Here is a 27,840-nt window from a genome sequence, read left to right as displayed (position 1 = left end):
TCTACTGATTTTAATCCCAGAGGCCACATCCTGTGACGTCAGGATCTAGGGAGGAACTGGGTGGTTAAAATTCCAGAGAGACTTGTTAACAACCCAGATCCTCTTGTTAGAGTGGCCAGAAATCAAGGTTCTTCACTGACAAAGACCCAAAACTAAACCTCTCAAATACTCATCTTCCCTATTAAGTAAACACGTGTTCCCTTACTTTCATTGGACATTTGGCCTTAAAGCAGATGACTGAACGCTCGGATCCTGGGCTTAGGCCTCACACACATGCTGAAGGCTACAAATGAAAAGACTTCTGCAGGGCAGCGTGTGAACTAACAGTGCAGGCCAAAGACGACCACCCCTGACATTTATGGGTTTACATAAGCAAGGCACACTTGCCAGGAGTACTTATATGACCGGACATCTTTTCATTTCAGTTCCTTCTGCTTTGGCCAAAGAGTACATTCCTCATATTTTTAAATGTTATATCCCCAACCGTGGAAGCATAATCTACTTATGTTGAAAATAAATAAGTATATTAAAAGAAAGCTGAGTTAAAAGTTTTATTCATTCAACATCTCACATTACAAATATTTAAAAATTATATGCATACTGGTATAAATAGTCATTTGCAAACTATTTAATAACATTAATTTTCCACTAGCACTTCAACAAATGAACTCTTTTAAAAAAGGAACTGTGTTATATAACTTAAGAGTAGAACATACAAAAATAGGAACTTAACGTGAAAATGACTTTAATAAAAAATGAATTACCCTTATTTAAAATGCTATAATAAATACTACAACCTCCCCATACACAGTAAAAACTATATGGAAATTCAGCCAAGTAGTACAATTAACTGACATACTTAAATAACTTTTCCTTCTGATAATATGAGCAATACACTGGAAAAAAAAAATTAGGGATTAGTAAAAACTAGACACCCACTTGCTAAAAGTTTCACTTCCAAAAAATATAACAAAAATCTGATGAAAATTATAAAAACTAATTATACTTTAAATTTTAAAAATATAAAAAATAAAACAGTTGAATACAATATTGTCCCAATTCTTACAATGCTATCAATCACAGTAGCTTTAAAATAAGATAATAAAATAAAGCAAATGACCAAAACCTCTTTTATTCCATTTTTAAAAATAATCTCAAATTTACATTAGTAGAAAGATTGAGTTCTGATTCTTTTCTTTAGAAACACCAGCAAGAAAGAGGATTACTCTTAACAGTAGAAAATGACATTTTTAAATGTCTGTAATTAAAAACAAAGAATTACACTGCAAAGATCTTTCAAAAGTTTGAAATAAGTATTGCACATAACTTGAAGTTAACTTGCCACAATTCATCACATTCAAGTTTTAAATCACCTTTTAACAGAAGATTCAACTCTTCAAAACAAAAAGGGTGAATTATCAAGTCTTTCCAACAGCACTCTCATAAAATGCTAAATTCATTCACTGCAAGTTTTATTTTGCATTCTGCAGAGGTCTGTGTATGGAGAAGTATATATATTTTACCGAAGCTTGGGGACCAGAAGGGGAAGGGAGAGGGTTCCTTTACATAGAAAATAATCAGAAACACTTTATTTTACATTGCAAAAATAACCATGTAATTACTCTGTAACTACATTGTAAGTACATGGCTGGTGCCATGCTAGTGCGCTAGAACTACATGCTTGGTACATTGAAGTGATACCCTAAAATCTGTAAACTAATTACATGTTAATTATGTTTTGAGTTACATGGTAACTCCCAACTACAATCCCATGTAATCTGAAGGACATGTAATCAATAAAGTCCAGAGTAATAGATAATAATTGTTTATGCCCTGTAAATTGAAGTGTAACCAAATAATCTGTAAACACGCTTGTCACACAATCACAAGTAAATATTAGTAGAATAACAATTTCTTACATTAGTCATGCATACTAACATTACACACCTGTCCCACGGCAGGCTATTTTTTTTTCTTTATATATAATTTAAAAGAGCAGACATCTCTGAATCAAACACTTAACACCAATTTATTAATATTAAAAATGGCTAAACATTCACCAAAAATGTCTGCGTTATGAATAATTTTAAAAACTTAGTAAGAAGCTGTAGACAATTTTGTTATTTTAAATTTCTACCCTATGCTTATGCATTTCTTTTTTTTTTAAGGAACTACAGTGTTATCTGTCATTTTCATGCGAATTTTTTTTCATTAATTTGTGACTTTACATAGCCTATTTCTTAAATTATAGGTACACCAATAGCTGGTGCTGGGGAAGGATGTTTAAGCAACATGCTTTCTCTTCTCTGCAGACTCTAAAATAGCATTGCCAGTGCACAACATTCATAATTTAAAATGTATGCAGAGCACTGAAATGTATAAAAAGCAGAATATAAGAAAATAAAATTTATTAAAATTATTTATATTAAAAAATGAAGTATATGAAGATCTCTCAGTAATAAAAGTACAAAAAGCTACTCTTTGCAATATGAAAAATTGAGGTATTGCATAAAGAGATATCCCGTCAGTGAAAAGTGTGCCTAAAAATGTTCACTGTTGGAAAAACAAGATATACAAAAGTAGTGCATAACAAATATACATTATGTGCATGACAAAATAAGTTAGCTACAAAAACACTGTACCGAAATTCAGCAGGTCATGTACAAAGGGAGAAATTATTATTCAAAGCTAGTTCTTATTTCTTGTTAGCTCATCACACCTGTTTACTGAGTAGGAACAGCACGATAGCACACCCCAAGCCACCTACAAGCACTGAAAAGAATAAGAAGAGGCAAATGAACATTCCAATTAGAATTATGTCGTTCAGGAGAAAAGAAAAAAAAGTCCCTGACCAGCTACGCAAGAGCACCCTCCATTCACATGACCGCTTTCAATATTTGCAGGGGATTCTTTCAAAGCAGCTCCCTTTCTGTATCTAACAGACAGCAAATGCCTCCATTTTGACCTTTGGAACTTAACAGGTATATAGTTCATTAAAGCCTGGATTAAAAATAAAGGACTGCTTTTCCAGATCAGTAGGGGTCATCAGCCAGGTGGTTCCACCGCACTCCTGGGGCAAGTCTTTGGTTTTGAAGGATCCAAGATGGTACTGTTAGGTAGCACAACTAGCAAGATTGCCATTAGATTTTTTTTTTTTTAATGTTTTGCACACTGATGATAATCCTTTTCATGGTGGATAGGGCATTTCATAAGAGAATGTCCATAAAAATAAAAGTTACTTCCATGACCAGGGCTTCAAGAGACTATTTTCAATTTACCCCTGAAGCATACTGTTCAACACATCGTAACGCCTTTCAAAAGCTAGTTTTATTTATAATAAAGCATGCATTACTTGATGAAGTTGGCACTTCAAACACTGACTATGTCCCATGCTAAGTTCTGAAACTGTAATGTTATTTTATTTTATAGGAAGAGTAAGATAAACAGACGTACCTTTGCACAGATTTACACAGTTACTTAGTTCAACAGTGCAAAACACTTTGCAACTACTTAACTTTTTTTAAACTTTTTTTTTTCGTTTTCTATGTTACAACTAAATTACAGGATACCCAAAGTAACTTTAAATCTAAAAGTAAGCCAATCGGCAGCCAATTTGAATATTGGTTTTGTCTTCCAGTTTGGGCTACACACGGTAGTCTAACACAAAATCAAAAATGATATCCTTGAGGTATCTCTAGATCTGTTTGTTTTTTTTTAACGTCAAAATGGAGAGCAAAGGCTGACACCTGATGAGTGTTAGTAAATTAGGATATAGAGTTTATATATAACATCAAAAATAAAATTTATATATTTGTTCTTTAGGAGAGGAAATGCTAGTTTTCCCACCAGTTGTCATTAACTCTAGCTTTGGTAGGTTTCCTGGGGCTGTGACCAGATAAGTAAAAGTTTAAAATAAATAAGTGCACTCCCCTCAGAAGTAAATGTACCCAATTTTTATATTCTAAATTTAAAAACCTGTTTAAAAGAAAATAAACCTAGCTCTGCCTACTTTACTATTTTTTTTTTCTGATGCGGTAGTAACTTTGCGGCATAATGAAATCACATTCCGCCTCTAAACCCTTAAAATTAGTTATAATGCTGCTTCAATCTTGCTCATGCATTTGTGTTTGCTTTAACACGCTCTCTCCTGTTAATAATTGTTAACTTCTTCCATTGCTGTTAAAAGAATAAGAAGGGGACGGAAAAAAAGAGAGAGGCAAAAAATATGAAAGAAAAGAAAGAGAAAGGCAAAAGCACTTCCCTGGGGGAAACCCCGCGTCAGGAGAGATTGATAGTGTTATTGTTATGTGGTTATTTTAATAAAAGTATTCTTATCTGTTACATTATTAACAATAATTTAATTAAAAACCCAAAATACTCTATTGTTTCATTTCTCTTTTAATATTTCTCTCTCTCCTCTAAGAAAATGTTGCGGGAAGTTTGGATCCTCTTGGGCTCCAGCAAAACAAGAGAATGAAACTTCCATGCAACATGATGGCAATACGAAAAAGGAGTTCATACATATTGTTTTCAGTGACACGAGAATCTACAAAATGCCTATATTATAGGTCATTCTTTCCATTAGACTTATTGTTAAGTTACAGACTGCACAAAAGGACATGCCAGCATGAAGAGGTTGAGGAAGGGGGCAGAATTAACAGAAGAGTGCACTTATTCTGAGGCCTGAAAATGAGCACTGTAGTTATCCTTTAGTTCCAGCGGAATGAAATATGTCGAGGACGGTCACCGCCTTCCTTCACCAGGGGCTTGTGGAATTCCCTGCCAGCGCGAGAATGAATAGCAGCCCAGCAATATTCACAGTAATACTGCAGACAGGTAACATTAGCACAGAAAAATGGAGCAAATTTTCCCCCACAACGGGCCCCCTGACATTCATCACACAGCTGATCGTCCAAGACATATGGCTTAACTTCCACCTGCAATCAAAAATAAAACAAGGGTGTTTACATTTCTCAGTGAATGGACCAGGCAACTCTTATACCGTGTACGTACATTTCCATCCACTGTCTGAATGAGTCTGTGCCAAGGTACCCCAAAGGAAGAGTCAATAATTCTTTTACTGAAATTAGCTGTCATCATTTAAGAAATAAACTGGTAAGGCTTTTATGCCCATTGTTTTACATTTTTGTCTTATTAAATAAACAGTTTTCAAATGAAAAGCAAGATCCCAGCAGAAAGTTAAGAGTGAAGCCAAGTTAACGTTTACGAACATTATGAGGTTAAACCCACAGGAGAGTTTTCATAGACACAAACCGTCACTTTAATTAGTGGATCTGGATTCTTGTCATATGTGGAATTATAATTTACACAAGACCAACTGAGAGATTCCCAGTGCCACAAAATAGCACTTCAATGTACAAATCAGAGGGAAGCTGCCTGCCTTCTGCATCACAAGCCTCTGAGCTGTAATAAGGTTTGGGTCATGGTTTCTATTTACAGTGTACACATCTTGGGTTATAATCACAAACCTCGAACTCCAGGAAAACAAGATGCAGCCATAGTACTCATAATCTAAAACCTTGCTTTGTTCTTTGTCAGGAAGAATGGTTTACTTCAGTCTAAAAGTCAGAGGTGAATTTATAAAACTGGGTCTGTTCCAGTGTTCAATAGGCCAATGTCATTTGAGCCTCTCAAGCATTAAAAATAACCTGGCTATTAATTCTCCAGTGGGAAAAGAGTTGGTTATTTTTAGTCTTGGAGAGACTCATGATTGAAACTCCCTTATACCAGGCTATGACTACCACTGGTGCCATCCACTTCTGACAAGGAATCCTGAACAAGGTTAGCTGTGAACAAAAAGAGAAGAATGATATGGAAGGCAGGAAGAGCAGATGTAATCAGAGGATTAGGCTTCTGGCCCCGAGGCCATTCCATAACATCTACAGAACGGCAGGAACACTGGTCAAAGAATTGGATCCTGGAGGAAAACAAATTACGTCTGAATTTCTAATGGCTAACCTTACAATTCTGAAACCGATGATGGAATGAAGCGATGAGGTGGGAGTGTCCGTTTACTCAGATGTACATATTTTTTAGTGTGAATAAAAAACAAGGAGGCATGTTAACATATACTGCAACTAATCCTGCCCCCCTCCTCCATGTTTACAGTATAATGTATACCTTTCTCCTTAATATATTCACAGTATGATGATCACTACCATGGGAAACTTTCAGCTGCCACCGATGTGGAATGTACATGAAATGGAACATAAGCAGTAAGTGTAAACCACTAGTGACTTGATAGTTTCTACGTACTGAATTGAGAAAGGCACAATACAGTCAATCAACAAAGACTTTTCTGAGCACAATGCCTTGGAGTGTTGGATACCTAAGTCAGCCCTAATGAAAGTGCCAGTCTGCCACGAAATGAGGAGCTGACACCAGAATGTAAATCAACACATTGCTTTCTTCATCAAGAAGGTCTTTCTATGAAAAAATCTCAACTGAACTATAAACACTGTGCTTATTAATGCAGCAGATTCACATTCTGGTATAAATTCCTATGTCACCACAAACTCCTAACAAACCATTTACCAACTGGCAGTCGGTTCACAAGCCGTATTTTGAGTAGTACTGGTGTAGGATAGAGTTCCATCCACCAGAACATAAATCCATGAGGACAGGGACTTCTTGCCCTAGGCACTAAAATGTTTGTTGAATGCATGAAACACAAAAATAAGAAATTCGTGAATGCAAAGAAAAAAGACATATACTGGAACACATAGTCTCAAATACAATACATTAAAAAACAGAAGAGTTAACTTTGAGGGTTTTTTTCCAGGCTTTTGATTCGGAGGATAAACACAACAAAGAGGAATATAAAGTGTGAAAATAATGCTAATGAACTACTACCTAATTTCAGGCAGTAAAATAGATTACAGATGAAAGGATTCTGAGTTCTACTTAATCTGTTACAATGAAATATTTCTTATACATGCCGTCCTAGAAATGAATTTACTCAATCATTTGTTACATAGGAAAATAGGGCTTGCTGAGGTATTTTTGATATCCCAGGTTTAAAAAAAAACCGTGAGGAGATCTCAAGGGTGTTCATGTTTGTATAGTTGATATAACATAGTACAAAGGATTCGGCAAATATGCACTGAATGACTAACTGAATAAGTGAATGGATGGAGGTGATACCTTAGGAAAGATTAAATGGACTCGAGCAAAGTGACTGTAATGTTCTGGTTAGGCTATTCAAAAACTAAGAGACAGAAGAAATTCATATGAAACTCTTAGATGTATCCCAGAGCATGCATCTAATGGGTCCTACGGGAATAACTATCAGCTGTCAGTTTACTGTCACATAAAATTCCCCCACTCCAAGCTCGGTGATGACATAAGACGGCCATTTCTAGAACTTGCCAGAATGTAGTCCAGGACTTACCCGTTTATCTATCTCTCCATGCTGCAGCTGCACGAAGCGGGCACTGATAGCAGCTATGTAACTCTGTTGATTAGAGAATGCGACTCGCCCAGCTCCTTTTGGGTATTTCAGCTCAGGGTCGGTATCAATCCCAGCATAGCACACGCCTCCATACAGCCGGTCCATTATCATGGCAAGCTCCACTACATACGGAAGGAGCAAATGGGACATTTGAAATCAGGAAAATTCATCTGGCTCTTACATCAAAAGCAGTTCATCTGTCTGTCATTACAATAATTATTAAAGTGAAACTAGTTATTATAACCAGTTGTACATGTGTTCATCTTTAACCTACTGTAACTAAGGGCAGGGACTCTGCTGAGTATTTCACATATGTTCACTTTTAATCTACACAACAACCCTATGAAGTAGGTAGTAATTTTCTGGGGAAACTGAGGCACAGAGAGGATGATTAATCTGTGCAAAGTCATGGATAGTTAAGTGATTGTGCTGCACTTGGCACCCTGGTCTATCTGCTCTACGCCACGATGCACCATATATTTACCAGTTAACAATGTACTGCTTAATATAAATGATCATTTGAACACTAGAAAGCTGATTGGCAGGCTCTTTGGGGGTCCTTTGAGCATATTTCCAACAAAATCCTTTTTACCTTTCCTTACCGTGTAGCTATTTGCCCATTTTTCACATAGAAGCTTGAAGTAGTGCTTCCCTGGTGGCGCAGTGGTTAACAATCTGCCTGCCAATGCAGGGGACACGGGTTCGAGCCCTGGTCCTGGAAGATCCCACATGCCGCGGAGCAACTAAGCCCATGCACCACAACTACTGAGCCCGCGCTCTAGAGCCCGCATGCCACAACTACCAAGCCTGCGTACCACAACTGCTGAAGTCCGTGCGCCTAGAGCCCGTGCTCCACAACAAGAAAAGCCACCACAGTGAGAAGCCCGTGCACCACAGTGAAGAGTAGCCCCCCTCGCTGCAACTACAGAAAGCCCGCACGTAGCAACAAAGACCCAACGCGGTCAAAAATAAATAAAAAATAATCAATAAAAAAAAAAGAAACTTGAAGTAATAAATGCATCTTCTTCTCCATGAAATGTTACAATTTTGAAACTGCATTCATGTTCATTTTATGTTCTTTATCTCACTTATACTATTAAACCTCAAATTACTTGAAGTTGGGGATGAAATTTCTTCTGTAAGCACTGCTCTGAAAACACAATGCACTGCTAAGAACCCTGCTGTATTTCAGAGCTCAGTAAGCAGCTGTTGAGCACATGGGGACGTGGAAAACAAACAGCAAACATCTCGATACCTAACCCATCCCTGAAGGGTTTTTTTCTCTCAGATGATGATGAGAGCGATGAGCATTAGCATTACGAGACCGTGCGCTAAGCACTAGGCATCCACAATCTCATTTAATCCTCAAAACAACTCTCCATAAAGGACATACTTATAACTCCACTTGACAGATGAGGAAATTGAGAATTAGAGAAATTAATTTGAGCAGGGTTACTCAGCTATTAACTGGAAGCAGAGCACATGAATTCAAGCCCAGTTACTTGGATTCCAGAACTCTCACTCCTAGACATGAACTCAAATGCTTATGGAGAATTTATCCTGAAAAATCTGTATATTTCTTATGCTAACGGATAAATAGGGTTTGTTTGTTTGTTTGTTTCTTTGTTTAATCATACCAGCTCGCAATGGTCGGGGAACACCACCAACAAATATAGTTTTTCGTGGGTCAAGAGGCTGTGAACCATCCATCACAAAGTCACTGTCACTGAGATTCCAAGGCCGAATCTGTACCTAGAGAGTGTGCAAACCAGAATGTCTCATTCTCAACACAGACAATTTATGGAGAAAGGAAGTTTAAAATTATTGCAGAGTATTTTACTTTTAAAAGCAATAATCCATGTCATTACAAATCAATAAAACTGGAAAACTAGAAAAGACTTACAAGTAGCATATTCCAACCTTTCATTTCACATTTAAGAGTAGACTAACCAAGGTGGAAAGTTCAATTTAGTTGCCTATTATAACCCAAATCACTTAACACTAACATGCCCTTAATTATCTGTAAGTTAATTAACTATTTTACAGCTTATTTGGGCCCCTCTCCTACGCAGCACCCCAGTAGCCATATAATTTAAATTTAGCACGGTATTGGATGTTGATTAGTATTCAGTGCTATGTGAACTAGGACTGTGTGTCCAATCCTATGTCCAGGAAATGCAAACTACTCCTGATACTAACAAATCTGTTACATTGTTTCAAAAAGCATTTCAAAATAAAAATATTGATGATATCTGCAGTAAGCTTTTGATGATAAAACACTTCAGTGTGTCCATTACAATAACCAAGGATCAAGTACCTCAATTCAATTGTTTGCGTGTATAAACTGTTACCAATGCCCACACCAAAGGCTAAGGGGTTGATAGTGGGGTATTCCCAACAGGTACACCAAACTAAGTCCCAAGGCCAGAAGGTCCCAAATTTAAACACCTAAATTTAGGGACTGGCAGGGAACAAGCAAGTCAAATAGAGTCTAGCCACATAAGAATTCTGGGACAACCCTAAGACACTAAGAGGAGCTCCACAAATCACTGTTTGAGCTGAGCCCACTGGCGCCTCCATCCTGAACTGGACCCCATCACTAGGTACTGGCTGAGCAATACCAGATTGTTGGTTTGCCAGATTTGTCGAAACAGGCTAGTTGCTACTATTCCTAAAGACTAAATTTTATAATAAAGAAAAACTTCTTCAAAAAGAAACAATATGCAATGTACATTTATGTATATACATAATTCATTTTACCTGGCGAGTACCATATGCAAAAAGTTAAGGATAGTATTGGGTAAAATCTTGATCAAAGAGAGGAAGGAGAAAGACAGATCTATTTGTGATTTGAGTTCTGTCATTCAGAGGAAATTCAGCTACTTTATATTTACCAAATGCATTTCCAGGTGAAGTCTTTTAATAGAAAGATTCACCAATATTTTAACTAACCAAAAATTCAATGTCAAAATAATGTGCACAAATATACAGAATGTCAATGCTAGGAACCTGACAAAAACAAAACTTTTTCATTTCGATTCTACTTAAAACATGTCAATTAACAGATACATAAAGATGTCTGTGGGTTTTTCAGAGCTAACAAATAGAGGCAAAAATGAGAAGCTATTTTCATGCTAGACTGCACTTACTGGCTTGTCTTTGATAGTGGGACTTGATACACAAAGGTAGAGTTTTCCATCTTCTTCAATACATGCATCAATGAGAGCCTGAACAGAGCTTTCATCTTGAAATAGCAGGAATGCATAGCCTAATAAAAAAATTTTTGAAAGGTTTATATTTTTCCTATTTTTAAAATAATTCTTCGAGGGAAAGGAAGCATAAAACTAAGGAAGGGAAAAGGTGTAGAAAAAAATGAAAACAAACAGAAACCCCTAAAAGTTAAATCTCACCCTAAATCTGATAATATCAACATAAAGTTCAGTTTGGTATTATCTTGAAACCTCTTTTAGAGTAAAATTAAATCTGAATTGAAAGTACATACTAAATACAAATTTTAAAGACATATTTGGGAAAATGTAAGTTTAACAATGAAAAATTGTACAGTGAAGGTAAAACATTTATGAAAAGAACATAAGGAGAAACTATGCATGTATATTGAATATTGAAAATTACCTTTAGGAGGAAAATAGGATTTGCTCTCTGCTTTATGAGGCCAATCCACAATCAAAGGGCCAAAGCGACGAAAACTAGCTGTGATCTCATCTAATAAACAACAAACCAAAAAAGTAGATTTAAGTATTTTTATGTTCATTTTTGGGAAATAGTTTAGAAAAAAAGTTTCCTATCTACTATTTACAAGAATAGTACACCAAGACCTCCCACATCTCCTTCATCTGGATTCCCCTTACTGTTAACATTTTGTGTGTTTGTCTTCCGCCTCTTCCCCTTCTATCTATGCATGAATCTATCTATCTGTCTATCTATCTATCATCTTTTTCTGACATGACGCTCTATTACCCCCAAACACAACTACTGGTACCTGCTCAAAGCAAGGTCACTCCCTTATGTACCGCCAAACAACGCTGCTTCCAATCAGGAAATCAACATTGATAAAACACTCCCAATTCACAGACTCCATCCCAATTTTAAACTATCACAATATATCTCTTTTTTCCTTTCTGATCCAGAATCCTATCCAGAACCATGCTACATTTAGATGTCATGTCCCAGGTCATCAGTCTTTTTCAGTTTACAATAGTTCCTCATTCTTTCCTGTCTTTTACATGCTTAGTAGCTTTAAAATATACAGACCATTCATTCTGCAGGATGGCTCTCAACCTGGGTCGGTACTGTTTCCTCATGACCTATGCATTCCAAACAGGAAAACCACCATAATGATGCTATGTCATCCTGTCCTTTCACTAGGTATGTTAATCTTGTTCAGCTAGTCAAATTGATACCTGCCTGGTTTCTCCACCAAAAAGAAACCATTTTCCCCTTTGAATCTGATTAGTATTTTGTGGGGGAATATTGTGTTATCCATTAATATCCTGTTCCCTCATTAGACTTGGCATCCACTGAAGACTCCTACCTATATCAACTACCACAATGATTACTGCCAAATGCTGATTACCTATTTCTATCAATCCTTCTACATTTACTAGTTAGTATTATACAATAAGGAAGAGTTTTCCCTTCTCCCCCATTTATTTAGTCATGTATTTATTTATACCAGTATGGACCTATTTTATTCAGTGGGTTGTAATCTGATTCTCTCCTCATTTATTTTGATGTTCAATCTGTCTTCAAAATTGTCCCTGATTTGGGGCTTCCCTGGTGGCGCAGTGGTTGAAAGTCCGCCTGCCGATGCAGGGGACGCGGGTTCGTGTCCCGGTCCGGGAAGATCCCACATGCCGCGAAGCGGCTGGGCCCGTGAGCCATGGCCGCTGAGCCTGCGCGTCTGGAGCCTGTGCTCCGCAGTGGGAGAGGCCACAACAGTGAGAGGCCCGCGTACCGGAAAAAAAAAAAAAAAAAAAAAAAAAAAATTGTCCCTGATTTGGCCAGTGGGGGTTCCTATGTCCTTTTGACCTATCCCCCCATCATCCTTCAAGGGCTTCCATACTTCCTGGCCCAAGAAGATACTCCACGCTTTCATCTTGTTCTTTCTCTGCCCTACCCTTAGAATTAGCCGTTTCTCCCCCCACACCCCAAGAAATCCTCATTCCTTTCAGTGACAAAAGATATTCAGAAACTGAGATTTGGGTATTCCATATAGTCATTGCTAGTGGTTATTTATTATTTCTAATTCTTCTCAGAGGACCAAGCTAGGAAATATATGAATATACACACAGATACATTTACAACTGTTTCTGTATCTGTGTACATTTATAAAAATGAGTTCATACTGGCAATTGCAAAGTCCACTCCAACATCCCGTGTTTTTCTCTAGCCTTCCCCCCTCCCCATGTTTGTAAATTCCCTTCTCGCTATGAGAAACTAAGTTCTCATCATCCTCAATATGTTGGCTTCCTTGCTCAAAGTAACCCATCTTTCAGCTAGCTGCCCTGGCTGTCTCCTCTACCTTCCACCTCTGCACCCTAGCCCTTATTGCCCTGATTTATTGGGCACCATGCACACTGCTGCTGAGGCCTCCGAGCAGGCCCCTCCATGTGTATACCTACACATGCCCTCCACTTGGCACCCTCTTCCCCCTCACCAACCACCTTCCTTGGACACCAATATCTCTGAGCCTTATGAAGAAGGTAAAGGAAGGGCACGTGGGATGGACAAGGAAGACTTGATCATATTTTCCTATTAATGTAAACGATACCAGTTATGCTATATTATATATTTGGAGAACTAATGAGTAGACTATAGGAAAATAAATTTCCAGGAAACTTCTAGAAAGAGTAGGTAAGCATATGTAGGTAAGACCTGGGAGTAGGGCAGGAACAGAAAAGAGAGATGAGAAACACGTTCAAATTTCAGTCTGGTAGAACTGTTCTCATCTCCTCCAGATTGTGAAACAGTAGTCTGTTCGAACAGCTATGATGCCTGTTGCTATGGTACCATTTAGCTCGTGTGAGACTGATAAATAGGGGAATGATGTCAGTGTAACCTAGACATTATACGGGTTCACAAATGACTTTTCCTAAGCAAGGTGAGCTAGCATAGTGGGAGAACCATAACCTTCAGCAGGAAAGGAAAAAGCCCCCAGCTTGTGTGATGTGCAGGTAGGAGCCCCCTCAGCTCTATTATAAGAAAATAAAAAATGAGCACAGCAACCAAGCCTCTCTGGTCAGAGAGGTGTCCCCCCAACCTTGCAGGGCTCTTATCTCCTGCGAGTTTCCATTCCTCATCTGCTCAGAGGTCCACTTTCATCTGCATTGCCTCCAAGCTAGCAAGCCAGCATTTCTGCTCTATTGGTTTTGTGCATTTTCAATATTCCTTGAGGCAGCCTCTAACCATACTGAGCTGCTTGCCTGAACTGTCCAAGTTATTTCCAAGGTACTAATTCTCTTTTTGTTAGTGCTTCTGGTACAAAATTCATTAGGTTCTAAGTGATCTGCCTCTAGCCCCTTTTGCCCCATAAACTCTGTGATTCTTAGTGCACAACTCTGCAGAACACAGTATTCTTCATGAATAGGTATTTCACATTTTAATAGAAAGGGCTGCCTGCCTAAATTGCTACCAACTTATCAACATACATGGTCTTGAGGATAAAGTAAGATGACTAACACAATTCCCATTAATTTTGCTCAGTTTAAACCACCTCCTTTGCCAAACTGGTCAAATTTACCTGTGCCTCTAAGAATTTTAGGAACGATACATTTAAGATTGCTTAGTAATTTTCCTAAAAGATACAGACTAACTAAGCCAGAGAAGGAGCTTATCCCGAGCAAGGTCAGATAAAATTCAGTCTCCTCTTTCTGTATATAAGCACATAATTTCCTCATTGAAGTCCATCCAGGGCTCAGGAGTGTTAAAGATTTGACCTCTAAAGGCTCATAAAACCTAGAATCCATAATGCTAAGGAAAGTGACGATTCCAGCTAGAGAAAAGAAAAGGTCACACCCAGGAGCTTACTGGAGTGAACAACATCATGATGAGGTGTTCAACCCAGGATGAACACTTTGAACAGAAGCTATGCCTTCTGACGACAGAATGGAGATTGAGCCAGTCTGGCCTGAAATTTCAGCACAGCTTCCTCCAGGACATTTTATCATAGACACACATACACAAAAAAAACCTGTGTTTATTTCAATCTTTGGCTGTTTTGAAGCCATTGTTGTTTCAATCTTCCAAAAGACTGATCATCTTAAGGAAAATGTAGTGGCTCAGTAAGTTTAACCTCAATCTAAATGGGAAGTTATTAAACCTCATTATTAGACCTTATAGATTTTTAGAGAAAACTCTTCTATCCTCCGTAACATTTCTTTCCATTTCCATTCAGGAAACCAAGACAAAATAGATTAGGAACAAAGAGCAAGCAAGGATATATGGTTGCTATATGGTCGCTACTTTGACTTTTGTCAGGGTCACTTAGACCCACAGGTGAATAAAATACTTCTGGACAATAGTCCTCTATGTCTTTTTGCATGACTGGCTCCTTATTCAGGTCTCAGCTCAAATACCATGTCCTCAAAGAGGATTTCTTTAACCACCTAATCTCACAAGTCTCCCTTCTGAGACTTCACTACATCACATCAACCTGTTTTCTTTTCAGTACTTATTCTCTAATATTTTCACACATTTTTTATCCCCCTTCCCCCGGTAGAATGTCAACTCTATGCGAGCAGGGGCTTTCTATCTTATTTACTACTTTAAACAATCCTAAGAACAGTGCATAACATTCAGAAAGCATGTAAATATTTGACAAGTGAAAAAATACTCAGAAAATGATACGACTCCAGGCTATATTTTTCAAAAGTTCAGGCTTATTCTAAGATTTTAAACAATTAACTGTACATTTATAGAGCACTCATAAAAGGTAGAAAATAGGAAAATGAATAATTGAATTTGGCCAAGGAAGGACACACAGACAAAAATGCAGTTAGCATCTGTGTTTGCCCACAGCAGAATCCTTGAGAGGTTTTCCCAGTGATGTTTGCTCTTTTTGATTTAGTCCAGCCACTTGCTTCAGCGGGTTCCCAAAGTCCTGCTCCCTTTCCTTCCGTGAACTAACCTTACGTGTTGTGTTAGGAAGACAGGACAAGAGAACAATGCAATCACAACTGAACACCTGGAGCCAGATAAGACTGTTATTATAATAACAGCAACCATTTCCTATGCATTACCTACTATGTGCCACAGTCTGGGCACCATGCTATAAACGGCTCTTTCTAAATATACCTTCATCGATGTCAGGAGGTAATCCGCCCACAAACACCTTGCGAGAATATCGTTCTACTCTTTCTCCATTCTGGTGAGTGAAGCAGTGAGGTGAACCCAGGCCACTATGAAGAGGTTGATCCCCACGGCCATCATCCAAGAATCCATCTTCCATTGGAAACAGTGAAGACTGACCTGGAACAGAAAGCAGGAAAAAAAAAGCTAACAGAAAATGTTCCTTGCCACTGATTATCTTACACAAGAAACAAGGAAAACAGCAGATCCAATAAAACTGCTGCTTTTATTTTTCTCACTGAACAACAAATCACTTAGACATGCTCTTGAATTTCCATCACCTTAAGGTCCCAATTGAGTCAGGGAGAAAGTACATGGCTCAACAGAGGGCTGCTCAACCATCCCACTGGGATCTGGAAACTTGAGTGAGGTGTAAGTACAATAGGAGACAGCACTCTTTTGAAAGCAGTTGGCAGCAGACTGCACCACCTTGGCAGGGCCCCACGGCCACTGGCAACCTACACATGTACACTAAGGATTAAATTTGACCATCAGATGCTAGATCACTTAAATTTCTTTAAAACATCATACAATATAGCCTGCCCAATTTCCTCTAAGAATGTCCCTAAAATGAACAAGTTGATTTTCAAAGTGAGCACTCAGTTTACCTTAACTAATGGCATGCCATCAAAATCCACTTGATGCTGTTATCCAATTTTGTTGGCTAGTCTTACAGAATTTAAGATTTTTAGGCATGCTAAAGATAAATTTTCTTTTAGTTGAGTAAGTATCAGCTGGTACAGGTAGTGTCTAATTCTAAAAACTAGTCATTACGTTTGCTGTTAGAAAATACTATCATACAGAATAAAAACAGAAAAGACCAGAGATGCCAATGTGGTTAATATTCTTCCCATACTTACCTGTCAGTAAACTATGAACGTATAAATCATAAGCAAAGCAAAGAGCTACAAAGAACTGTAGAATCTCTCAAGCACTGTTTTGTCACTTTTCAGGCTGCCAATTTACTTCTAGGTACTACATAAGGAATTCGTTAATGGATTCTGCAGAAATATATCTTAAGTGCTCTTCTTTTACTGAAACATTCCAATATCCTTTTGTCACCACACTTGTCTTCCTTTCAACTTTCATTATTAAACACAATTGACAGTATATTTGTTATGAATTTACCCTATAAAACCACAGTTCAAAAGAGTTATATAATGAAGATAAAAAGTGACTCTAAAATTGGAGGTTATTTCTGGATCTTCAAAAGTCACTTATATTTTAAAGCTACGTTATTTAACTGTCTAACTTACTTTCTTATAAAAAGGCAAAACTATAGTACAGGAGGCAAAAAATAAAGTTTATTCAGGCAGGCACTCTAGGAAATGAGTCTTTGAAATTCTCTAAAATGTGTAGAGCTTTCCCCCCCAATGTTTGAAATTTATAGGATTAGTCATCTATTTAGTTATTCTCATTTTAAACAAAATGCAGTATTATGCTCAGTAATAAATAGACAAATAAATAAAAATTTTTGAAAGCAGATTTAAGCTATTCAAGCATAACTGAACCTCCAATATAATCAGGTATTTTGGGACCAGTCACACTATATTTTCCTTTTTAAAGATTCTTAATTTTGTTCTCCTAAGAAATTCCTTTCACAAAGGAAAAAGGGAAACAAATCTTCAGATATAAATAAGGTGAGTTTGAAATTATTTCAATTCAAACCCAAATCCTACCATTCTGACTCCTTCAAATTAGAATGTCTATGTTAACTATAACACATAAAGTATGTATTGATCACAGCTATGTTTCATTCCCCCTACCCGCTTCCCAACAAGGGTTAGAAATTGAGCAAACTTGGGTCCTCTCCAAATACAACTGATACATTCAAAAGTTAGAAACAATAATGTTACCTCTCCTTCGCCCATATGTCCTTGCTGCATGTCAAATGAGAAAACAAAAAAACAAAAAAACAACCTTTCAAACATTGTCAAAAGAATCAACTGTGATTTCATCTACCAGCTTTAGAAACTGAAAAAAATTGGCTGTATTCCTCATTTCCTGGTAAGCATCTCAAAAAAAATATGGAATTTGGATGGTGAGAGGTCAATTTAATGCATTCCTTCTTTTTTAAGTTCTTCTTTTACTTTTTTAAGTAAAAAGTGTATTGAGCCTTACTTGTTTTAAGGGAAGCTTTCTGCTCTGTCACCCAAGGTCCAAACTAGTATGAAACTAAGGGATATGTAACATGATCTAAAGCAACTCCTACCATATTGATCTTAATTTCTCCCAGAATTCCCTGCTAACTAGCCATTCAGTAGATATTTCAATATTTAATTCATGACTTTTTCGCCACTACAGGATAAACAGCAGTTTTATACTATTTCTCAATTATTCCCTAATAAAGAAACTCATAACAAATGAAGTCTTTAGGAAATTTATAAACTTCCTTTTAGCCAGCTTCTTGTCCCTAATCAAATCTTCCACCATGGCCCAAATGATGAAAAGTAAAAAGTTTGGCATTTTATCACAAAGTAGGTTCCAACCAAGAAGAGAAGAAAAAGAATATAATATAGTATAATACAGTATAATATAGACTTATAATTATTATATGTATATACCTGAATACTCAGAAAATGGCAGTATAAATTTCAAATCAGGAAACTTCTGAGAAAATGTCTTCCCTCAAACAAACTGGAACTTGTATGTGCAGTTTGTCCAAATACCCTAATTCTATTCAACAAACATTTCTTGAATGCATGCTTGATCTTGCTAAACACTATGGATGAATTGCACATGGGTCTGACTACATGGAACTTAAAGGCCAGGTGGCCACATAAGCAAATAACGGTAATGTAACCATTACAGCAGTAGGCATGTTAAGTGTTAGGTGCAACGGAAGCAGAGGAGGAGGAGAAACTCGTTCTGATTAAAGAGACAGAGAGGGGAGGGTGTGGCTCTGAGATGGACCTTAAAGAGAAAACAGAGAAAGGGCATTGCAAGACCTGGCAGTGGCATGAATAGGGGTGCTGTAATGCTCAAGGAAAGATGCCGAGAATAGCAGCATACGCAACAAGTGAGGTCTCTTGACTGGAAAGGAAGTGTAAACAGGAAGCTGGGATAGGTTTTCCAGTTAGAAATTATAGCACATTTTAAGAGATCACTACACTAACTGGTCAGGGTTTTCATTCTTAGCCCTCTCGATAAATGCTAAGTAAGTACAGCTCAGTTATAACTGAGTTATAACTTAGAAGTACCATGTACCTATTTTCCAAAATGAAATTATGTCTCATACCAAAATAATTTCTATCATTACTAGATAACATTGAATTTCACCAAAGTACTTAGGCAAATGGATTAAAACCAGTAAAATCTCCCTCAGCTGTTAGATTTTCACTTTAGTAGTTCTTAAATTTGGGGTGGCAGTGGATGTATTTTCTCACTTAGTGAACCTGACAGAGGTTAGAAAGACGAAAATATCACAGAAGTAGTTGCTTAAGAACATTCTATTCATACAACTGCTTCAAAGACAAGGGAGTTTGGGGAAATTAATTATTTGAATATCTTGGTTCTGTCAATCTTAAAAAGTTGATTGATGCTTCTTGGATTTCTGAGAAAACAGATATTTGAAAAGAGTGGGCTTTTAAAAGCTACAAAATTAACATTAAAAAATCTCATAGCTTCCGCTATTTCAAAAATAAGTAGAGTTTCAGGAACAGTAAAGGCTATAGATCAAAAGCAAAAATCAAATACTCTCCAAGTCTTCAAACGTGTACTTTCAAACTTTGATTCTGTACCACAAAATTAAGCTGCTTAATATAAAAGAATTCATGATTAAATTCCACGATTAAATTCTAAAAACTATATTTAGAAACATTTTCCCACATTTAGGGAAAACAGGTTACAGGTGTACAATGCTTATAGCTACAAAAACTGCCTAATCAAATAGGCAAATTAATATAAAGTATTACCAAAAAATAAAAACAATGACATTCTGGAGCACAGAAAATGAGAACGTTTAAATTTTTTATTTCCACTTATTATAATGCTATACATTATTTTAATGTAGATTTTGACATATGACATATATACAGGAAAGTTGACAAATCGTAAGTGTACAGTTCAATGAACTTTCCATACCATGAACACACACCTATGTAACCAGAACCCAGACATTAACAGAATGAATGGTAAGTGGTGCCACTTCATCTATGTACAAAAGCGGTACTTAAGCACAATTCTCTCACTTATTTCAAATTATACTTGGTGAAACATATTATGATGAAATACTTATAACACAGAGCTTCACCACTTTCCTGAGGAAAATGTCAGATTTCCAATCTTATGATTGCAAGTGTTGCACATTATTTGATGTTTTTCAAATACTGGAGGAAGCGGCAGTTTAAAAAAAAAATCACTTTAAATATGTTTAAAGAAATCTATATTTTGAAAAACTTCTGGCTAAATCAGCTAAAATAAACCCTGCTTAGAATTTTCCGTGAATTACCAAAGAGTATACACTGTTAAAAGTTTTCAAAAATGCATACTATTATTAAATAAAAGCTTCTAGTTCCCATCAGAGTTAAGATTAATACTATTTATATGTTTATCTTTTATATTTATTACTTAGTTTTGATTTATATAATTTAATGTTCAGTATTAAAATGATTCAAGCATTTTTTTAATGGGCTGGAAACATTATGGCTATAAATTTTTATAACTTCTGGATGCATGTTGTTATTAGATCTATGATAAATACTTTATTTCCAAAGTGTCTTTACAAGATTGCTTAAAAATGCCCTATATTCATCAGTAAATTCCCTCTAGTAAAATTTCAGTAGTCTGGCATTCTAGACTTGCAAAAAGGTACAGAAAGACTTACCGGGTCTTTTTCAATACACATTATGTATGTATTTCATTATAAAACTGAAAATATCATTTATTTATCTCTTTAAAAGTATCTTTTTCTCATTTTATAACATTTGTTAGGCACAAAAGGAACAAATTATCCATAATAGTGATATGTTCATAACAAAGAGTGCAGCCAGTTAAAAAATATGGCACATATTCATGTGTTCATATTAAAGCTCTCTAAAATGTAGTTTGCATGAGGTGCCTAAGTGTGTATTGTATGATTCTTATTACGTGAACTTAAAAATAAAGGAAATATAAACAGATATGTGGGAATATACACAAATGTTTTTTCTAGAAACAACCACAAGAACCTTTGAGGATACGGACTGGGATGGGGCAAGAAGGAATGATTCCACTTCTTGTTTATCCTTTTCTGCACCATTTAAATTTATTACTACTGTGTACACTATATTACTACATTTGCTAATGGACCCTTTTGGGTTTTCTTCTTGGTACTTACATTAAAAACAAACAAATGATATATTAAAGAAAAGCATCCTTTCCTACACGAGGGCATCTAATCAACTCTGTAAATAACAGGACTTTATGACTAGCTTTTAGTGGGCAATGAAAGACTGATCCTATTCACACTACCTCTGGCCTACCTCAGGCTCTCCATCTACCTCTCACTGCCCCCATGTTGAGAAGGCAGATAGCAATGCTACTTGGAAAAACAAGGGGAGAGGGCTCAGATTAAAAGATGTTATCAAATAACTGACTTTTCCAGTAGCACCAAAAAAAAAAAAAAGTATGTGGGGGAATCAAATTAGTAAGTCAGTTAAAAAGATATAAATCAAAGGTTGGAAGCTAAAAGGAGTTGATCTGTTAACAAAAGAATAAAGGTGGTAGAACCCAAAAGCAGAAAATCATCACAAAGACCAAAGCATACAATTCAACAGAGATGCAAAGAATCATTTTAAAGGATTTTATAAATCACCTCCTAATTTATTAACGGGCTCATTGTCACAACATTACTTTAGATGTATGCTTAAGAGAATTTCCTATGTCACACTGGCTTCTGTTTATACTAGCCTGCTGGCATTAACAATATTCAAAGAATGTTGATAAGGTATAATAAAGATACAAGAGGATTATTTATAAAGAGCTATCTTACAGAAGGGCAGAGTATGAATGTAATTCTAGTTTCTGTATATCCCTAATCCTCAGTTTCTTATTTATAAAAATGGAGAAATGAAGAGAGAATCATAAAAGATACCACATGTATATATGATGGTCAGTCAGACAGACGCTCAGTAAATAGTTTTCTTCCTCAAAAGTAAACTCATATGTATAAATTCTTAGATTGGTGTTCAACAGTTACTTTCAGCTTTCCATTACTATTCCAAGGCTAACAACTGTAGAGCACTTTAGAGTTTATAGTCTGCTTTCATATTGTCTTTTTCAAGAAGGGATCTCTCAACATGCTCCTTACTGTAGCAACTAGAACCATATTATATACATTTTCAGCAAGTGACTATAATCTACATTTCTCCTGGGTAAATTTTCCCCTCCCTTTTCATAGATTTCTGCCCCGCCCCCATCCCCTTTAAGCAAAAATCTTCTCCCTTTCCTTCCAAAGAACTATAATTAAGAGGTGTTGTTCTGTGCTAACCTTTAAAAGATCTCTTACTGATCTTCTCTTCTGGGAGGAGCAAACGTTTTAGCTGATGCTTCTAAGGGAGAGACATCCACAGAGACTAGGAAATACATACATACATGCACCTGTTCGAAACTAATTTACTGGATTGGCCAAAAAGTTCATTCAGTTTTAAGTAAAAATGAAAGACGCATTTTTCATTTTCACGAAGAACTTTACTGAACAACGTGTTCACTGACTGAATGAACTTTTTGGCCAACCCAATATTTTGCTGTTCTATAACTTTCCCTGCCACAAGGTTCATTTTTGAAGCAGCTAATCCTAAGGGCTAAAGCAGTGAAATGGGAGGTTAGGGAAAAAAGTACCATGCACGAGCACTTTTATACAGAGATAGTGGTGGTTAAATATTAGTTTTCTTGGATAAAATAAAGCTTCAAGTTGGGTAAAAAGAATAGTAATCATTTAATCTGATATCTATCTCAGAGCTAAACCAAGACACACCAGAGGAATATAAGGTGAGTCTGGCCTATGCTTAGCACTCCTTTCGGACTTAGCTGAGAAACTGAGTAAGTTTCAGGCTTGCTTATCATAACATAAAATGGATATTCTAACTATTTTCCTACTATGTATAAGATTAACTAGGAAACGGCATCTGTTACAGGATGAATAGTGTTCCCTCCTCAAAATTCATGTGCTGAAGTCCTGACCCCCAGAACCTCAGAATGTGACTGTATTTAAAACAGGACCTTTAAAGAGGTGGTTAAGGTTAAATGAGGTCACCGGGGTTGGCCCTGATCCAATGACTGGTGTCCTTACAAGAGATTAGGACACAGACTTGCACACAGGGGAAAATCATGTAAAGACAAGGAAAAGACAGCTACCATACAAGCCAAGGAGAGAGGCCTCAGAAGAAATCAACCTTGTTGACACTTTGATCTCAGACTTCCGGCCTCCAAGACTGGAAATAAATTTCTGTCTAAGCCACTCAGTCTGTGGTACTTGTTAACAGTAGTCCTAGCAAACTAATCCCATATCCAGAAAGTATCTAGAAAATTGTTTTGTTTTGTTTTGTTTTAATACATTTAAAATCCAAGGATTTTCCCCAAGAATGCCCCTCAAAAATATCTCTACGACTAATAACAACAATAATAATTCCCTAGAACATGCAATTATTATTTGTTGAATTATACTGGCAGTGTCTTTTAAAAGTCATGAGTGGTAATATGAAGGTAACTGCATAATCTGAAAACTGATGACTGAGCATAGCCAAGGGGAAAAAAGAAAGCAATCTGAATCTGATCCACTGGATAAGTAAGCTCTTTTTATCTTTGTACATGCAAATTCCAATATTATTCCAATATAAATTGCTGAAGCTAGTAGACTAACTACTCTGAATCTTTTTTTCTTTTTATTTATTTAGGATTTAAACCCCACTTCTTTCCAAAACGCTTTGTGATTGCTTGAAAATTTGAAAACAAGTTATACAATAAAAATCATGTCAAAATTCAAATGTCGATGTGAGAACCGTCTTTCACATTTTTATTCAAACAAAGCAAGAAATGGTTCTCAACTCAACAGAGGCTTGGAAGAAAAAGCTCTGAAAGTTATAGTTGAAGCAAAGTAGAGTATAGCTACATAATCACCTTTCTAAAGGTTTTTAAAAGCCTGAGTAGACTATTTAGGTGGACAGGAAAGAACAGCTCCTGATGGTTCCTTAAAGTCTTAAAATTGAATAATGAATATAAAGCAACACAACATATCTGGCTTTTATTTTCAGTTTTAAGAAAAAGCTGAATGGATGTAAGATGCAAAGGGACTGTATTTAAAAGTAAATAAAGTTTCAGGTTATCGCTCTTAATAAGACAAAGAAAGCATGTTCGTTCATAGACAATCATAATCCCTTGTTTTGTATTTTTTTCCCTTGTAAATCTTTGGCACTAATATTCCCAATCCCCCCAAAATGACATTCTAATTATTTAATTTGACTACATGCCAGGTGCTATGCTAAATGATTGCACATGCACTTAAATCTCCACCACAGTCCTGTGAAATGGGTAGCATTTGTGATTTTTAAGTTTATCTTCATTAAACATAATGAATGGATTATACTAGATTTTCAATATGGGGATCCCCAAAACCTGAGCTATACTGAGAACAAAGCTACTAAGAATCAACATATGAATGAGATCAATTTATCTACAGAAGCAATCCACCATAGAAGATGGTTCATAAATTTGACTGAAGAGAATGGGCAATGCCTAAGCCTAAATCAAGGTGACTAAAGGACTGTCTTAACATTCCTCCACCTCCACCTTGCTTTAATTTCAAGATTTTTAAGCAGTCTTCCAAAACCTGCACTTTGCTATCAGAGAATGGGTCTATCAGTAAATTCTAGCATCTGGTCTACCCAGAAGTTGTACTCCTCATTATGAATGCATAAATTGGCACCCGGTCCTAGTTGGCTTGTTATTAAGAACTAGCACTCGATCAAATCTGACAAAATCAAGTTCCGGGACCTTGCAAAGCTGAATACTGGATCTGAGAGCATGGCAGCCATAACCCCATATTCTGGGTCTTGCCTGAGGAGCCAGCAAGTTTCCCCTCTTTGACATCTCTTTGCTCTTTATCATCCTATCTTTCAGTCTGAGGTAATGTTAACCTCAGTCAGTATACTTCTATAACAAAATTTCCATGTCTACAACAGTAAAAACCATCTAGTCTCCTTCTAGAATCTATGGGCCAATAAAATTTCAAAACATAAACATTCAGAGGGGAAAGTTACCTTTCTTTTTTCTTTGCCAAGTAAGGGTTGTTAAAACGTAATCTATTCTTAAAGAATATTAACGGGGCGGGGGGGAGGGGAGGTAAAAGGAAAGAATCTCATAAAAGACTCAAAAAATATTAAGTGAATTGGGCTTTAAGGAAAACCCACTAGAGAGTGTTTCTTTTTCTCATCTCAACAAAGATGACCCCAGGGGCAACTGATCTAATTTAGCGACTTCATGAAGCAATTGGGACAACAAAGAGTTGATCACTTTGCCTAAGATCACACAACAGTATCTCAAATCTTGGTTCCCTGCAATTTCCAGCACTTGACTCTGGAACTCGTTCCACAGGAAAAGATGAAACCATGCTACAATGGCAAGCCTTATATTACCCCCCCTTATCCTGATGCCACCGTCACCACTGTGTTTGGTTTTCGGTCTACACACATTTACACTGAGATATTATATTTTGGCATTATTTCTGGCAAATGTAGCATGAAAAGACGAAAGACTAATGAACAAGTGAGGTTTTTACAAACCATATAGTCTCCAGAGGATCTAATGCACCCAGCAACTCTCATAAATCAAATCTCCTTCTAACATTCTTGGCTCAACAATCTTACATTCTACAGAACACTGATTTTAAACACTAAGCAAAAAGAAATCCAGTCATAAAAGCAATTTTTAATTCCTCATTCATACTATAGCATGGACAAGCAGTAGGATTTTTTGGTTTTGCTTTGTTTGGGGAATGAGCAGAATATAGTTATTTGGTCAAGAATAATTCACAGAAGTGGTGGGACTGAAAATGAGTTTTGGCAAATGGAAGGCATTAAGAACACACAAATTTGAAATCCATATTCAACAGTAAAAGAGTGGAAAAGAAGTAAACAAGACTTCTGTATTCCACCCAATTATTTTAAGCTATAGTACTACAAAAAAGACAATTTTTAATTCTTTAATTCCTTCTGTGAGTAGATGGCCCCTCCTTCCGTGTGAAATTTAGTTTGCTTCAGAATATGCACATAAAAAGAGAACTCAACAGCGCAGTGGTAATATTTAGAATAGGCAAGGAGAATTTACCGAAGGCACTGCAAAGGCTAATAAAACTTCATTTTTCTTGTTGTCATTAGACAGCAAACAGTGAATGACCTTGTCCTTTGCAGTGTCAAGCCCTGTGGTCTCAGGCTGTTTTGTCTGACTTTCGATCTCTGATTATCTCCCCTTTCTCCTGGAACACTTTTCCAACTACATGGAAATGGTTTTTATGTTGACATTTCAAAGGTCACTCTACAGAAGCTAACATTGGATTAAGCCATTCTTTATGTGTCATTATGGGAGTCTCATTTATTCTCATTGTCACCAGTTTCAAGACAGCAAATTAGCTGGCTCTCAAAGTTTAAAAAAAGTTCCTGCTCTAATTTGGAGGAATAATAATTATCCATAAAATAGGTGATAGATTAATAGCAACTTGCATATTCATTATAGAGCAAACTAATGTCATTTCTCCACCTGCTGAGGCTTAACTACTGTATTTTCTACCCAGTACTAACTTGTTACAGTTCTTTGAACTTCACTAAGGTGAATCAATTATCACTTACCATTAATAAGCAGAGAGCTATCGGATCCTGGATATGAATAGTTTAGACGACCTGAGGGTAAAAGAAGGCCGTTACTAAATTTATTTTTTTTCATAGATGGTTTAAATGTATTCAACAACAAAGCTGAATTAATTGTTTAATAGGTATTTAAAAAGCCGTATTATGAGATAAAACTTAGCTGTGCTAATAAACACAGAGTCAGTTGACATATCAAACAGCATATTCACAAACATTCAAAAAGGGAAAGTTTCAAAGTGGGAAAATAAAATGCCCCTTATATTTAACTATTCGGTTATTCTAATTTCCAAATCCCCATCCAAAGGAAATTTTTTATACCATTATGTTCTCATACCAACTCATAATAACAATCTTCATATTTTTTCCCCATAAATGTGCAATTTTTCTTTCATGTGTAGTTTTTCATAGCTTTTTAAAAGTATGTAGTTAGCAGTAGCATTTTTTTATATAATTCGTAACAAAAGTGCCAGTCTTATGCCTACATGTACAGACACACTAATGGGTTTAAATGCAAATTTCGGGGAGTAAGTACAGAAGGTAAAGAGGCACATTTCATTGTACTTACACATGAAGAAAATATCAAAGCACATGGCACAATGCCCAGAGGCACAATAGCATTCAGCAAATGCTGGGTTAATTTCCTTCGAATTTTGAACCTAAAATGGGCACCCAAGACACCCTCCAGAAAAGGGTTTGTGAAAGTCTAAAATTTTGGGAGGATGCTCTACCTTCCAAATTGGTAGCCACAAATAAAGGGGGGGGGGAATGCATTTCTGTTTTGCAAGAGTTTCTACATGCAAGTCGAGGTAGCTAGACTACACATCATGTAACTAGTTCTATGCTATAAGTTACAAAACTCACTATGACAACATTTTCATGTCTCCATATTCCCCATGCCCTTCATAAGAATGGTGGAGAACCCTCAAGTCTTATTCATCTAAGGAATGGATAGGGGAGCTTCACTGTTAATTACCCACCACTGTCTAGCACTCTATACATCAGAAGCAGTGTGAGAATTTAAAATTGACTCAGAATTACAAACATTCCAATTAGGAAACCAGCAGTCTAAACTCTGACTCCACAGAACCACAACAGACTCTCTAAGACAATGAAAAGGTGGGTAAGCAGAGGCTCTCCCAGGCCTGGAGGCTGGGGCAAGCCTTT

The 27,840-nt window shown here is 36.6% G+C and overlaps 1 protein-coding gene across 3 annotated transcripts in view; it reads right to left on the bottom strand.

Annotated features, from left to right (window-relative positions):
• Positions 1-537: 537 nt before the first annotated feature.
• The window catches only part of CPEB4 (cytoplasmic polyadenylation element binding protein 4), a 64,403-nt gene continuing 37,100 nt past the window's right edge, over positions 538-27,840 (bottom strand). The window contains exons 3-10 of one of the 3 annotated variants that reach the window (XM_004315809.4): positions 26,659-26,709; positions 17,695-17,718; positions 15,785-15,958; positions 11,105-11,194; positions 10,621-10,739; positions 9,109-9,223; positions 7,412-7,593; positions 538-4,937 (exon numbers count right to left, since the gene is read on the bottom strand). In XM_004315809.4, the coding sequence (XP_004315857.1) occupies positions 4,710-4,937; positions 7,412-7,593; positions 9,109-9,223; positions 10,621-10,739; positions 11,105-11,194; positions 15,785-15,958; positions 17,695-17,718; positions 26,659-26,709 (983 nt within the window). In that variant the 3' untranslated portion in view covers positions 538-4,709. The remainder of the gene's footprint in view (positions 4,938-7,411; positions 7,594-9,108; positions 9,224-10,620; positions 10,740-11,104; positions 11,195-15,784; positions 15,959-17,694; positions 17,719-26,658; positions 26,710-27,840) is intronic. The other 2 variants (XM_019946130.3, XM_004315811.4) reach the window with 2 other exon arrangements.

The sequence above is a fragment of the Tursiops truncatus genome, chromosome 3, assembly GCF_011762595.2.
Source record: "Tursiops truncatus isolate mTurTru1 chromosome 3, mTurTru1.mat.Y, whole genome shotgun sequence".
Lineage (NCBI taxonomy): Eukaryota > Metazoa > Chordata > Mammalia > Artiodactyla > Delphinidae > Tursiops > Tursiops truncatus.
This window is presented reverse-complemented; position numbering and strand designations above follow the sequence as displayed.